This window comes from Canis aureus, chromosome 12 (genome assembly GCF_053574225.1).
Source record: "Canis aureus isolate CA01 chromosome 12, VMU_Caureus_v.1.0, whole genome shotgun sequence".
NCBI lineage: Eukaryota > Metazoa > Chordata > Mammalia > Carnivora > Canidae > Canis > Canis aureus.
In genome coordinates, this window is record NC_135622.1 from 4,093,271 (window position 1) to 4,109,255 (window position 15,985).

Below are 15,985 nucleotides of genomic sequence, written 5' to 3' on the forward strand. Positions count from 1 at the left end.
CAAACTCTGTTCTAGACACTGGGAAACAGTAGTGAACCAAACAGAAAAATCCTAGCTCTCGTGGAGGACATGCAGCAAATACGCCCTCCCAGCTAAGGGATTTAAAGTTCTCAAAACAATGCTGCAAAATGGCATATCCTGAGTATGTTACCCTAAAGCTCAGATGGGGTACAGCAGAAAATCTGCTATGAGGTACAAAGGTTGATAATCTGTACACAGGTATGGGAGTTTATTGTGACTTAATTATACATTTACCAGCGCTCTTCAAAGTATAAGAGAGACTAACTCTTTCTCATCAGAAAACAGAAGGCAAATGAGTAACACCATAGGGGAAAGATGGGAGAAAGGCGAATTCTAATCACTCAAACCTAGTAATTGGTAGCCCTAAGTGTTCTCATATAAGAAAATAAGCCATGCTCTCTGGGGGAATGAACAGCAAAAGCATGGACTGGACAGGAAAACAGGGCCAGGCTCCTTGTGGTGGCTTCCCAAGAGGGCAACCGAAGCCGGGTAAGACCTGACTCTGCTTACCTGCTCTATCATCTGCCGGACTTTCCGCTGCTGGCTCTTAAGCATGTCATCCAAGTGGTGGATCTTCTCCCGTAACCCAGCCACTTCCTTCTCCAGGTTAGCAGCCCTGGGGATTAAGATCAGAAAGCTGAGGCAGTCATGGGATAGAGACTTGGGCCTGGGGGCTTCCAGGAACTGGATTCCCTTTGCCTGGTCCCTCAGCGGTCTGCCGTGAGGAGGAGGTACTTGGGACACTTTGGAAGAGCACAGGGGAAGCATCCCTAGAGATCCACTCGTCTGAACAAGGAAACTGAAGCTCAGAGAGGTAAGAATAGATAAATTATTTTGGAAAGCTCTAGAAGGTACAACTAGAAACAATGGGTAGATGTCCAAGGAAGCAGTCCTAATGCTAACACAGGATAGACTTTCCCAGCATTAAAGCTGTCAGAAAGTGGACTGCTTCATGTGTGATGAGCTCCTCATTCCTGGAAATATTAAAGTGGGAGCTGGGAGTATAGATACCCAATGCCATCGAGCTGTTGGAAAGGACTCTGTGTCAAGAGGGAGGTAATATTTAAGGATCCTTAGAGTCTCTTCACACGAGTATGTTCCTAAGTCTCCTGGGATTCCCAGACAATCCTATGTCCTCTGCATTTTCTAAACTGGGCCAAGCTCCCCAGAGGTCTGGCGACTACGCAGAGGGTCCAGAAGTTCAGACCTCTGAAGCACTGCTGGTGCCCTCTTCGCTCCTAAGTGAGGAAGCAGACGGGTGCTAGTGCCAGAGGGAGGGCGGTGCTCCCGGTGAGGGTGGGGGCCGGGCACAATGCAATCTGAGCCCCAACATCCTCCCCAAGCCTCAAACAGTCTAGGAGTCCACCCTCAGCTCTCCGGTGCCCTACTGCTCAGTCTCCTTTTATTTAGAAAATTAACATTTTTGATGCATGGCTGTCACTTGCCATTCCCATGCCTCTGTTTTGGGTTATCTGGGTCTTTTTTGTTTTTCCTGCTGCTTCCTCTCCTGCCCATGAGCACCAAGACTGAGAAAGAGAGTGCTGAGTAATTTAAAACAATTCTGAAATGTTGCTGAGCCCAAAAGGAGGCTACAATAAAATGTCTGCATTTCCCATGCCTAGACTGAGGTTATTGGAAAGGAGAGAAGATGCTGCCCCATCAACTGTGCAGTCTTAGAATGCCTTAGAAGGCCCTCCAGGTGACATCTGTTGAACTTAAAAAGATCCAACTTACACTGTGGAGAGCAGGTCCAACATGCTGTTAACTTTATGATTTGAGATCTTATTTATTAATTGCCAACAGCACAAAGAATTTCCAAATTCTTAAAGGTCCAACACAGCCTACTGCTCTTTGTTTCACTGATTTCTGATCAGAGGGAATCTGTAAAAACCATGGAGAGGAAGGGATCCCAGGGATCCCCTGCAGGCCACTGCTGCCAGCTGGTTCTCAGTTCAAGCAGCTTCAGCGACAGGAAGTTCAGAATCTCTTCATGAAGCTACTCGTTGTATTTTTCGAAGCATGACTTGTGAGGAAGTTATCTGATTTACCCTCAAGTAATTTACAGCCGGTCTTTGTTTGGGGGGGAGGAAACTGTGGTGCAGTAATACCACATCCACATCCAACGTGACAACCTGAGGAGTCATGTGCCACAACGGCTAGGACTTCACCAGCTCCCCCTTGACCTTGGCTCCGACACCTCGCAAGCCTTTCCTTTAGGCTCCTACTCCCTGGAAGACAACTCCCCAGAGATGGCAGCCTCCCCAACAGTATCTCCCCGGGGCAGGCGGGGCCCCACCCTGCGTAGCCACACTGTGAGTCAGAGCTGGAAGATCTGACATCAGCACCAGTTTCTTCCCCAGGCCTGGCCACCTGGAGCTGCAGGCTGCTGGCCCGCCCTCCCTTGCACACACCGCAGCTTCTGGCAGCTTCTGGCAGCTTCTGGCGAAGAGGGCCCTTACTTCTCTCGCTCTGCCTGGCAGTCAGTGTTCTTGATCCGAAGTTCCTCCAGGGCTGTTTCCCCTTCCCTAACCTTCACCAGTAAGGCCTGATGCTCCTGGATGGGCCAAAGGGAAGAGAATCTAGAATAAGGAGGTGATGACAGTTTCTGTGTTTGGGGTGACAGACGCCTGAGGGCTGGGACTCAACCCCTACTGGGCCTGGGACAGCTTCCAAAGAGCAGCAGGCCAAGCTGGTTTGATGGGGCGCCCTCCCCTGGCAGGGAGAACCCTTCCCACCCTCAGCACACAGAAACTTCCCAGCCTCACCCAGCTATCCGGACAGCTTGGCCTTGCCTTATCCAGGACCACCTGCCGGCTATGGCTGCTGGTCCCCGGAAGCCAGGTCCAGAGGCTCCTTAAGAGTTCATTTTTTAAGAACACCCTTCAGAAGCCCATAGAGGGCAGGTGTACAAGAACTCAAATGAAATGCAAATGGATTCAACTCTAATTAGCATGGGCTGAGCTTAGCTGAGAAATCTGTGAAGTGTTTTCCTGGAGCTGCTCAGAAGAGCAGACGACGGGGTCTCAGTCAATCTCAGGACCACCACTGGTTCCAACTGGCCCCCACCCGCCAGGAGTTAGGCCCTGAAGGCAGGACTCCAACAATTACCGCCTGCATGCCTAGCAAGCGCTTCTGGAGCTCTCCGACATCTGCCTCCTTCCGCTCCACTCTGTCCTCCGCTCTCTGAAGGGCCACTTGACTCTGTTCTGCTTCTCTCTGGTACCGGCTGAGTGTGACCTAAGACAGGATGGGGATGCGTGAAGGGGGTGGAGGGGAAAGAGCAAATGTGGATAAAAACCTTAGGGAAGCCCCCAGGGCCCTGTGCGCAATGATGGGAGAGGGGAAGCCACCCTCTCTCATTCACAGTTCTAGAATGACTTGGAAAACCAGCAGGTATCTCCATTTCCAGGCTTCACTGGCACATAGCTGATCAAGCTCTACTTTTTTTTTTTTTTAATTTTTTAAAAGATTTATTTATTTATCTGAGAGAGAGTGAGGGGGTGTGGGGAAGGGCAGAAGGAGAGGGAGAGAAAGTCTTAAGCAGACTTTGCCCTGAGCACAGAGCCAGACATGGGGCTCCATCTCACGACCCTGAGATCACACCTGAGCTAAAATCAAGAGTCAGACACTTAACCAACTACACCCCAGGTCCCCTGATCTTTACCTTAGAGGTTTACCTTAGAGTGACACCTGGAACCCATAAGCACCTTCCAGAGGGCAGACTTCTTCAACAATCCCCACCCCCCACCTAGTCAGCCAGTGCCACCCAAGCTGAGGGTTGGGTGTGGCTTTCCTACAAATGCAAATGCAAAGAATCCAGGGGAGCACATCTCCACATCCTTCCTTCTGAGTCGCCACTCTTCCTCATCCTCACAGCCAGCAATTCTGCAGCCTGCATATAAAGGCCAAAATGGCATTTGGAAGGGCAACCATGCACCAGGAAGAACTGCTCTTTAACAAAGACAATAACCCAATTTGGGAGGGACAGAAGCAGAATTTTTGAATGAAAACTTAAGGAAGAACTTGCCTTCCTTCCCTTCCGCCCATATGCCAACTTCAGGTCTCAGCTTGAGATATCTTTTCTTCCAGAAGTCTCTATACCAGTGTGGAGTCCTTCCATTGTGTGTCCTCCCCTCTTAGAGCACCAAGTGGATCTTGCCCAGTCACTTGTGTGCACTCCCCTGTAGGCCACCAGCAGGGACCTTGAGTACCATTCCATTTCCAGAGCTTGGCACAGTCCTAGCACACAGTTACTGCTCGATAATATCACAAGTGGAATTGGTCTTCATCTAGTCCAATCTTCCATTTTCACAACTAAAGGTCAACTGACCTCCCCAAGGTACACAGCTGGGGAATAACAGAGCCAATGCTGGAACACAGTGACCTCATCATCCATTTCAATTCTTCCCAGCTACCCTACACTGACTCCCCAGTCAGTTACGAAAAAAGAAGCCACGTGGGGCATCTGCATGGCTTAGTGGTTGAGCATCTGCCTTTGGCTCAGGTCATGATCCTGGGGTCCTGAGATTGAGCCCCACATCAGACTCCCTGTGTGGAGCCTGCTTCTCCCTCTGCCTTCGTCTCTGCCTCTCTCATGAATAAATAAATAAAATCTTAAATTAAAAAAAAAAAAAAAGAAGAAGAAGCCATATAACCTCCCCAAAGCCCATGCAACCCCAGGAGAACAGAACACCAAAGGAGACTGTCTGACTCCTCCCAAAGTCAGAATCACAGAAGGGAAAGCAAAGCACAGGATGATGTGTGATGGGACATGTCCATGCTACACACCAGCCCTGTCCAGAGCAAACTCTCCACAAACCCTTCCTGACAACAAACTGCTGCTCACAGAACAGAAAACCCATGCTTACTGGAAGGTGGTTTTCTCAGTAATTGACAATCTTGCCCTTGCTATCCCCTGGTTCAGAAAAGTAGATCAGAGAGTCTAATTCACTAGCAAAGACAGAATAGCCTCCAAAGGTCCCATATTAGCCTGGAACAGGTCAGCCCCATGGACAAGAACATAAAAACAAAACCTCTCATTTCTGTACATAATATTGCACCCAGGTCGATGTGTACTCAGCACAGCGTTATCGGGCCATGGGCTGATCCCCACACTCAGCTATAGGATCACAAAGGAAAAAAACATACTCCTCTGTCACATCTGTCCTGCTGCTCCAATCAGCACTGCCCTGAAGGAACCTCTTCTTCATAAGAGGGTGTGTGCCAACCTACCCCAAAAGTGGAAATAACCCAAGAGGTACCTCTTATTGCAGGCAGGTGTTACTTACCAACGGCAGCCCCTGCTAAGAAACCGTGGGCAGGTAGCACAGCTGTCAGGGATCCCCTGGCCTCAGGCTTTGACTCTGGACCCTTTTGTTCAAGCACTGAAACCCAGAGCTAGCAGACACCTCCATGTATGGCCCAAACCGACAAGTGATTCATAAGGCCTCTCAAGATAGAAATTTCTCTCCAACATTCACAGTCTAGTCAGTGCTACAGCCTCAACCTCCCCTTCCTCCTCTTGTATACCAAGAAGGTAGGGAACAGCTGGTCACCAAAATGACACATAGTCAACCCAATTATCTAGGCTGTGGAATCTGAAGCACATGAAGCAAACTCCTTCACTGCACAGCCACTTTGTTCTGAGACCAAACTCATCTCAGTATCATGCTAAGTCCAGACTATTTAGGATGGGAAAACCCACTTAACTAAATCGATCACTAAGGAAAAAACAGGGTGTCTTCTATTTCCAAAATCCTTCAGAGTAATAAATATACTTACACATCTTACCTCACTCAATTCTGTAAGGTACACTTAAAATGATTCATTTTTACATAATCTGGACCTGATACTTACGTTAAATTACTTGCTCAAATAAATGATCATCTCTAAAGGCAATTGATTATCCCTGTGCCTTCTTCCTCCCCTCCATATCCCTCTCAGAAATTCTCTTTCTCAATCCGAGGGAAGAGAGGCATTCATTCTTCTTCACCAGCTCCTGGCATGCCTGGGCAGGGCACATCCTATCATCACATATTTATGACACAGAAATACTTCACATGTGGATGAACAATAATGGATAACAGATGGTTAACCTCACACAGAAGCCTAGTGTTTGCCCAGTGTACCTCATTTTATACTCAATTTTCTGGCAAGATGAAGATCTCACACACTTTTTTTTTTTTTTTCACACACTTTTTAATAATGGGGAGTTTCCACTATTTACAGACTTTGGTGCTTTTTTAATCTTTCATAATAATTTAGTATTACTTTTGTAATAACTGAAATACTCATTCAAGATCACAGAGCTCTGCATAGTAAAGTCAAAACTAGACTTAAAGTCCTCTGACTCCATGGACACAGATCTTTCTACAACCACACTGGTCCATCCTCTCATCCCATCCACACTTAAGAGGTGCCCACCTTACGACAGGCATTATGTCAGACATGGGGATGCAGGGTGACCTGACAGCGACAGTCCCTGCCTGCATGGTGCCTAGAGCCCAGTAATTTTTACTGTCGTACTCAGAGAAATGATTCGAGTTACCCGCTATCCTAGACCAGCACCACCACTCAACTTCAGTAGAGAACCAAGCGCCAACCTTTAAACTATGGGCTAGCCTTCAACAGCAAAAACTATAAATGTCCAGGAATGCAAAAAAGCAGATGGGAAGGTGCCCAGGCCTCAAAGCCTAGCTGTTCCAGTGGATGGCACATAGCCAGAAAGACATGAAGTCCATGAAAAGTCACTGGCACCTGTATCCAGCAGCCCAACACTTGGGGTACTTTCTCTTTGAATCCCAAATCTCACCTCAAAAGCCACACGGTCTGACTGGTGCTGCCGCTCAGCCTCCTGCAGCTTGACCAGCAGGTCCTGCACGGTCTTCCTCAAGCTCTTGACATCTTCGTTTATATAGCCGTCGACCTATAACCAGAGAAGGGAAGAGAAGCTGAAGGCACGGTGCTTGTGTAAGAGAAGGTCCGCCACCACATATGCTTGCGCCCTCTTGTCCAGACCACTCTCACATCACTCAGGGGGAGAGTCAGTCTTAGACACCCAGGAGCTCTGAGTTATTCACACGAAATCACTCTCTTCATATCCTAAGGAACTCAACTAGCCTCAAATCATTTGATGATTTTAGAAGACACTCAGTAATCTTTATACAGGTGTCAACTGATTAGCAGGTATGCTTATGCCATCCTCACATATATGTCCTGCTTCCATAGATTAGAGTGTTCTGAGAGCAGGGACGTGTTCTCCTTTAGACCATAGTGCCCCCAGGGCAGGGGTTATGCCATATGCACCACAAGAGGTGCATCCCCAGGCACACCTTTGGTCTTCCTTGCATCTGGCACAAAGATTAGCATATAAAGGGTTACTGACGGGACAGGCAGATTTAGAGCAAAAGCACCCAATGAGTCCAGGAATCTGATTTGATGTGAGAAAAGGTGTCCTCATCGAGGTTACAGTGAGTCTTTCCCCAGACACACCCAACCGTGGGCTGGTGGTTAGCGCTGAGCTGGCATGTGGGGTCTTGCCCCCATGCCACACAGGCATCAGGCGTTTCAGTTACCAGCTCCCAGCGGGTCTGACTGAAACATCTCTCCCTGTCTTGCACATTAGGAAGCACAGAACTTTCAACTGGGAGGCAGACAACAGGGTTTCGGCGGCTGTGCAATCACTAAGCCCAGCGGGTCTTCATTTCTCTGTCTGTGCAGCAGCAAGAAGACTCCTTATCATGCCCTGCCTTATAGGCTGCCTCAAAAATAAGATAATACCCAGCAGGGCTTAGAGCTTCTGAGAAGAAAGAGCTGAATATATAGCACCAGGTGCTATTGGAACCTGTTGCCAGCAGCATATTTGCCAAATATGGGCGATTCAGAAGGAGGGGAAAAAAATCCAAATTGCAAGTTTACCGTGAACGACTAGAACTACAACATGCCAAAATCTAGCCATCAGGATGTTATCCGGTCAACTCGCCCAGATCGGTACCTAAGCTGCTGGGCAGTGAGAATGACTGAAAAGGCTCCTGGAGCATTACTACTATGTGCTTATTTCAAATGGTGCTCTTATAAAACTTGTTTAATGACATGGAAAAGTTTCATGTTAAAATTTGAAGAGAAAAAAAGTTATAAAACAATACACATTGGAGTTAGAAACGCACTAGGTTTAGGCATAGCAATGTGGCTAGATCCTAAGAACATGGTGTTGGGTAAAAAGGGAAACAATGGAAATATAGCACAAATCCATTATGAAAACTAAAAACATACTAATAGGCATATTTAAATCATACATTGAATATATTAGAATGTATACCTTTTGGCTGGGGAGGGGAGGAGCAAAAAAAAAAAAAAAAAAAAAAAAAACCAAAAACCCTAAAAAATGTAAAAGGCCTTTATGACATGAGATGATAATATGCCTTGAACATATTGGGTAGATCTGATTCAGCCCTACACTGAAGGGCCAGAAAAAAACCAATCCAAAAACAAAACAAAACAACCCCAGTCAAACAAAAAAAAACAAATAGAAAGAAATACTATATACAGTTTAATCTTGCTATTGAAATACTATTTGCATTTTATTTAAGATTTTATTTATTTACTCATGAGACACACACACACACACACACACACACACACACACAGAGGCAGAGACACAGGCAGAGGGAGAAGCAGACTCCATGCTGGGAGCCCGATGTGGGACTCGATCCTGGGTCTCTAGGATCAGGCCCTGGGCTGCAGGCGGCGCCAAACCGCTGAGCCACCGGGGCTGCCCACTATTTGCATTTTATTTTATTTTTTTTTTTTTTTAATTTTTTTTTTTTTTTTTTTCTATTTGCATTTTAAACTGTGGTTTTTCTCTGGGTATCTGAGTGACATTTTTTTTTCTTCTTTCACTTTTCTGTGTTTCTGAATTTCATAAATTTTCTACAATAACATATCTTATTACATAATCACAAAAAATGGACTGCCCAGGTGGCTCAGTGATTGAGCGTCTGCCTTCAGCTCAGGGCGTGATCGCGGGGTCCTGGGATCAAGTCCCACATCGGGCTCCCTGCATGGAGCCTGATTCTCCCTCTGCCTATGTCTCTGCCTCTCTCTATGTTTCTCATGAATAAATAAATAAAATCTTAATAAAAAAAAAACAAAATATATAACAAATGCTTTTTTTTTTTAAACAAGTATAGCCATGTTTATTTGTTAATTATACTGCAATAAAGCTGGGGGAAATTTTTTTTTCAAAAAGGACAGCCACAATGAGCACTGGGTAATGCATAGGATTGTTGAATCACCTAAAACTAATATAACACTATATGTTAACTATGCTGGAATTAAAAATTAAAAAAAATAAAAATAAACAAACAAATATGCACAGCCATGGAAAGAAATACTACTATGTCATTATTCAAAAGAATGAGGGAGGTGCCCGGGTGGCTCAGTGGGTTGAGCAGCTCCCTTTGGCTCAGGCCCTGATCCCAGGGTCCTGGGACTGAGCCCCACTTGGGGTTCCTTGCTGCTCAGCAGCGAGTTTGCCTCTCCCTCACCATCCCCCTGCCAGTTTCTTCAATAAATAAATAAAATGTGATAAAAGTTGCATGTTGTACCCACTGAGCCAGCAGTCTGTATCTCAGATCAACTAAATTACAATCTAATCGCTTCTCGGCCTTTTGGCTAAGATCATGTGAAATTACAATCTCTAGGGCTGGCACAGGCTTGTCTCCTTTAAAGCTGCCAGGGCCATTCCAGTAGACAGCAAAGGCTAAGAGCCCTGCTCTAAAAGGATCCACCCACCTCAATCTGTTAACAGTGGACCCTTCAAAGGAGTGGAATTGAGGAAGGAGAATTTCCGATTTGTGTGTTTCTCCATTGTTTGAATTTTTATAGCATACATTACTCTTATATTTACGGAGCAAGAAAGAGGAATAACAAAGGGATCATAGAGGAGGATATCCTGCTTCCTGGTTATGAAGTAGTCAACTACTATTTCCCCTGTTACCTACCTCAGGTGGGCTGCTATACAGGGTCGTGGGGCCTGGATTTAATCCATTTGGCTTTTCTAACACCATCTGTTCAAAGAAAAGTAAAATGTTGTTAAAACTGCCCAAACAACCAACTTCGAAATGTTAATCTCCTAAGGTCTCAAATCTTAGATAGAATAAAAGAAAAAGGCGAGGGACACCTGGGTGGTTCAGTGGTTGAGCGTCTGCCTTTGGCTCAGGTCACGATCCAGGGGTCCTGGTATTGAATCCTGCATTGGGCTCCCCGCAGGGAGCCTGGTTTTCCCGCTGCCTGTGTCTCTGCCTTTCTCTGTGTGTCTCTCATGAATAAATAAGGAAAGAAAAGAAAGAAAAGAAAAGAAAAGAAAGAAAAGAAAAGAAAAGAAAAGAAAAGAAAAGAAAAGAAAAGAGAAAAGAAGAAAGAAAAAAGAAAAGAGAAAAAGAAAAAGAAAAAGGAAGAGAAAGAAAGAAAGAAGTAGAAGAAGATAGAGGAAGGGGAAGTAAAGGAGGAAAAGGGGAAGGAATAAGGAAGAAAGAAGAAGAAAGAAGAAAAGGAATAAAGGATGGCAGGAAGGAAGAAAGGCCAGAAGGGGAAAAAAGACTTTGAGTGCTCTGGAAAATCGAGAGGGGAGGGAGTGGAGAAGCATGTGTGTGGCCTTAAAAGGGAATACTCCGGCTTTGTAGGGAGGATGAAGGGAACCTCGGCCTAAAACCTTTCTACAGACTGGAGATCATGCAGGCTGCCTGCCACCAACAACGAGTCTCCCTTCCCTCTCAGAGATCCTGGGGTTTGATGAAGCAAAAAGCAAAAGGTGAAGTGGCCTTTGCAGCAATCCTTTATAGCCCATAGCTTGATGTGATGAAATGACTGCTGGTCTGTGCAAACAAGGGCCCCGGACTTCTGGGCCAGTCTCAGAGCATATCAGGTTGTCTGGTCACTTGAGAAGGCATTTCCCATCAGCCAGATGTGAGCATAGCCATGAAAGCCCTACCTTGGATCACAGCAGAATGAAGTAGGGGGCATGACCACATAAGCCACAGGCATGCTCACACCAAGGAGGAGCCTTGCTGCCACCAGCTGTACAGTCATCGTTTCGCTCAGGAGGATGAGGGTGGGGGCTACTGGAGAGAGACTCCCCAACTCCCCAAATCAAATGCAGAGGAAGGAGATATAACTCAGAATCTAAAGAAGGATGAGGGTCAAACAGAAGAGATGGTTCTGTTCTCCTAAGGGCACTTCTAGCCTCCAATTTTAGAAAAACTGAAATACAGTATCCCAGAATCATCCATCCATCTCAAAAAGACCCTTCAACAAGTTCAATATGACATTTACTGATGACCTTCTGCATCCTATGTCCTGTGCCAAGTGTGGGGATACAGAGACAGCAGTGGAGGTGAACCCTACCTTGAGGAGCTTCTGGTGCCAGATAGAGACAGCTATGCACACAAACAGACAAAATTTCAATTCACACCACAGGTGTCACCCCAATTAAGCAGGATTGACTTATGAGAAGTTTGCATTTATAGGTAATTGTTTGCTTTATAAGACTCTGGATTGCAAAAACATTGATCCCATAATCCTCAAATAGAAGAGGTTTTGCCAATAACTTAATGGAATTTTATTTACATAAATTCCATTTTTATACACTGTTTTCAAAACAGGTATACTTATACAGAGGCTGATACGTGTAAACACAGGTGCCCATCAACTGGAGAGCATTAGTAAGGTTGTGAGTGCTCTGAGAAGCCAACATTGCCTGTGTTCTCTCCTTTCCTGGCAGTGATGTGAGATTCGGCATCTGCTGTGTGACCAGCAAATGGGACTGCCCAGCACAGCCTCTTCCTTGTGGACCCAACCATTGACCATTTCCTATTACCTGTAGTTCCTGTCCATGGAGAGAAGCTCCTAGATCTCTGTCAAGCTTGCTACTTATGTCCTCCTGGAGCTTCTGCAGGCAATTCTGGGCCTGGGAGAGGAGGGCAAGAAGCTTTAGCTTTGGGATAAGGAAAGAGAGCACGTACCAACTCACCCACTATGGCCTGTCCCTGACCCATACTCCTGTGAGCCAGGTACTGGCCTTAGCACTGGCTGGGGGAAGGAGGGACCCCAGGCAAATGGGGCTGCAGCACAGTCCCTCCTACACAAACAGGAAACAAAGCCTACACGAAGGAAATCAAAACCCTGTGCTGCTGGAGGCAACATTCTTGTTGCAGAGACACAAAAAGCAAATGAGTGAAACAAACATGTAATATGGTACATGATGACAGGTGCCCAGGTGCCAATAGGAGTCATGGTGAGGGTCAGGAAAAGAGGTTGGCAGTTTAGAGAGGATGGCTAGGGTACAGTGCTAGGCACATAGTAGTTAAATATTTGTTGATTAATGGAAGGGTCACAAATGATACTTGACTCAAGGGGGCGGCATGGTGGTGGTTTCGGTATGAAGGAAGCTGATGGGAGAGAACCAGATCCCACAAGGCCAGGGTGCCTTGGTGGCTCATTCTGTTAAGTATCTGCCTTCTGCTCAGGTCATGATCCCAGGGTTCTGGAATAGAGTCCTGCATTGCACTCCCTGTTCAAATGGGGAGTCTACTTCTTCCTCCCCTCTCCCATATGCTTCTCTCACCATCCCCACCAATGGTACTCTCTCTTTCAAATAAATAAATACAAAAAAAAAAAAAAAAGATGGGAGCCAAAAAACTGAGAGGTTCCCACAAGGGAGGGGTCCCCACCTCCTGGATATACTGTACCTCACTCTTCAGTTGGTTGACATTCTTCTCGTGAACTATCTTATCTCCAGGCCTCCCCTTCAGGTACACCTGCAATAAGGGAAACAAGACTCTTTAGTTAAGGAAACTCTTGGGAGGGCACCTGGGTGGCTCAGTGATTGAGCATCTGCATTTGGCTCAGGTCATGATCTGGAGGCGGGGAGGCCTGGGATCAGTCCCGCATAAGGCTCCCTGCTGGGAGCCTGCCTCTCCCTCTACCTATGTCTCTGCCTCCCTCTCTGAGTCTCTTATGAATAAATAAAATCTTTAAAAAAAGAAAAAAAAAGGACCTCCTGGGAGGTTAATTCCTCATGGGCAGGCTCCTACACTACTGGTGGGAAGGTAAATTGTTACTGCCTTTCTGCGTGGCAATTTGATGATTCAAATCAGGAAGCTTAGAGCTGTAATTACTCTTTGACCTATCAAACCTACTTCTGGAAATTTATCCTAATGAGATAAACTGGCATAGCCAAACTGGCATAAACGAACACTCACATATATACGTAAATTTGTACAAAGGAGGTTGTAAAAAGGTTTACACATTTTTCTCTATACATTCTTGAATCTTTTACAATTAAGAAAATATTTAATACCTGTATTATAAAACACATACGCAATTTAGTAACATATGTTCAGCAAAATACTGTTTATGATTGCAGAAATGGAAATAGGCACAATGGCCCACAATGGGGGATTATTTAAGTTGTGGTACATCATAATAGAATACTATGCAGCCATTAGAATACCAGACACTGGGCAGCCCGGGTGGCTCAGTGGGTTAGCACCACCTTCAGCCCAGGGTATGATCCTGGAGACCCGGGATCGAGTCCCACATCGGGCTCCCTGCATGGATCCTGCTTCTCCCTCTGCCTGTGTCTCTGCCTCTCTCTCTCTCTCTCTCTGTGTCGCTCATGAATAAATAAATAAAATCTTAAAAAAAAAAAAAGAATACCAGACACTTACATTTATAGACACAGAAGATGTTATAAACCTACATTAAATCATTAAAGTGTTTGGTGGGGGGGGGGAGCGAGCAAATTGTAGAATACAGTGTATATAATAGTATATAAAACAATTTAATTTTTGAAAAAATACAGACAAATATAAAAATATCTGAGAGGATACCCAATAAAGTAGTAATAATGATTACATCAGTAGAATTATGGGGTAGTTTTGCTTTCTTTAAGGGCCATGCAATGACTTTGAATAAGAAAAAGAAATTAATTAAAGGCATCCAGATTGAAAAGAAAGAGGAAAAACTATCTCCATTTGCAGATGAAATGATCATGTATATAGAATACCGTAAGGAATCTACTAAAAAACTATCAGAAGTTGTAGCAAGGTTGTAGGATATAAGATCAATATACAAAAAATAATTGTATTTCTATACACTAGCAAGGAACAATCTGAAATGAAATTTAAAAACAATTCTACTTATGAGAGCAACAAAAAGAAAAAAATACTACATGGATGGAACTGGAGGGTATTATGCTAAGCGAAATAAAAGATAAAAGTCAACGATTTTGTCAGAGAAAGACAAATATATAATTTCACTCTTACGTGGAATTTAAGAAATAAAACAGATGAACATAGAGAAGGAAAAATAAGATAAAAACAGAGAGGGGAGGAGCAGGAGCGCCTGAGTGGCTCAGTGAATTAAGCTTCCCCCTTAAGCTCAGGTCATGATCCCAGGGGTCCTGGGATGAAGCCCCAGCATATGGCTCCCTGCTCCACAGGGAGCCTGCTTCTCCCTCTTCCTCTGCCTGCCACTCCCCCTGCTTGTTCTCTCTCTCTTGCTCTCTTTATAAAATCTTTAAAAAAACAAAAAACAAAAACAGAGGAAGGCAAACCATAAGAGACTCTAGACTCTAGGAAACAAACTGAAGGTTGCTGGAGGGGAGGTGGGTAGGGGGATGGGGTAACAGGGTGATGGGCATTCGGAGGGCACAGAATGTAATGAGCACTGGGTGTTCTTTGCAACTAAATTCTACACCTGAACTAATAATACACTATATGTTAACTGAATTGAATTTAAAATAAAAATTTAAAAAGAAAAAAATACTTAGAAATAAATTTAACAAAGTTTAAGACCTGTATTCTGAAAATTATAGACACTGTTGAAAAAAAAAAAAAAAAGAAGGCCTAAAAAAATGAACAAACATCCCATTTTCATGGATTGGAAAACTTGATATTGTTAAAATGGTGTTACTCCGCAAACCCCCAAACTGATCTACAGTTTCAACGTAATTCCTATCACAATCCAAGCTGGCTTCCTTGCAGAAACTGACAAACTGATCCTAAAATGCATATGGAAATACAAAGGACTCTGAATAGGTAAAAGGATCCTGAAAAATAACAATATTATAAATATTAAGAAAATGTTAACAAAAATAACAATTACAGTGATCAAGACAGTGTGGAACTGACATAAGGAGAGACACATAAATCAATGGAATACAATTGAGAGTCCAGAACAATAATAATACAATAATAATACACTAAACTGATTTTTGACAGGATGCCAAGACAATTCAATGGGGTAAGAACAGTCTTTTCAACAAATGATGCTGGCATAAATGGATATCTACATGGAAAAGAATGAAACTGGAGCTCTTCCTTATACCATATACAAAAATCAACCTAAAATGGATCACAGACCTATTTGTAAGAGTTAAAACTATAATTCTTTGAGTATAGGAATAAATCGTTGTGACCTTGGTTAGGCAAAACCTTCTCAGACATCACACCGAAAGCACAATGAAAGAAAAAAATATATAAATTGGATTTAATCAAATTAAAAACTTTTGTTTCAAAGGATATCATTAAGAAAGTAAAGAAAACAAAACACAGAGTGGGAAAATTTTTAAAAAATATTTCCAAGTCATATATCTGGTAAGGGTCTAGTTAGTATCCAGAATATATAAGGAACTCTCATATCTTGAAAATTAAAACACAAATAACTTCTTTTAACAAAGATGACAATGTTTTATTTATAATATTCATACGTCCAAACTTTTTGCTAAATTCAATTAATCACCAAGAGTAATCCTTTTGGACTATTCGTTGCTATTTTAAAATTCAAATATAGCAAAGGTAACACCATGAAGAAAGTGTAGTCACAGTTATCACTTGTACCTAACATATAAACACTTTAAACACAATTGAATTTTTATTTATTTTTATTTATTTTTAAAGATTTT

The 15,985-nt window shown here is 44.0% G+C and overlaps 1 protein-coding gene across 3 annotated transcripts in view; it reads right to left on the reverse strand.

Moving 5' to 3' along the window:
• The window catches only part of TUFT1 (tuftelin 1), a 48,675-nt gene that overhangs the window by 3,553 nt on the left and 29,137 nt on the right, over positions 1-15,985 (reverse strand). For all 3 annotated transcript variants that reach the window (XM_077842256.1, XM_077842257.1, XM_077842258.1), the window contains 7 exons: positions 12,768-12,836; positions 11,897-11,986; positions 10,023-10,088; positions 6,833-6,946; positions 3,130-3,258; positions 2,481-2,575; positions 532-637 (listed from right to left, as the gene is read on the reverse strand). In XM_077842256.1, coding sequence (XP_077698382.1) covers positions 532-637; positions 2,481-2,575; positions 3,130-3,258; positions 6,833-6,946; positions 10,023-10,088; positions 11,897-11,986; positions 12,768-12,836 — 669 coding nt within the window. The remainder of the gene's footprint in view (positions 1-531; positions 638-2,480; positions 2,576-3,129; positions 3,259-6,832; positions 6,947-10,022; positions 10,089-11,896; positions 11,987-12,767; positions 12,837-15,985) is intronic.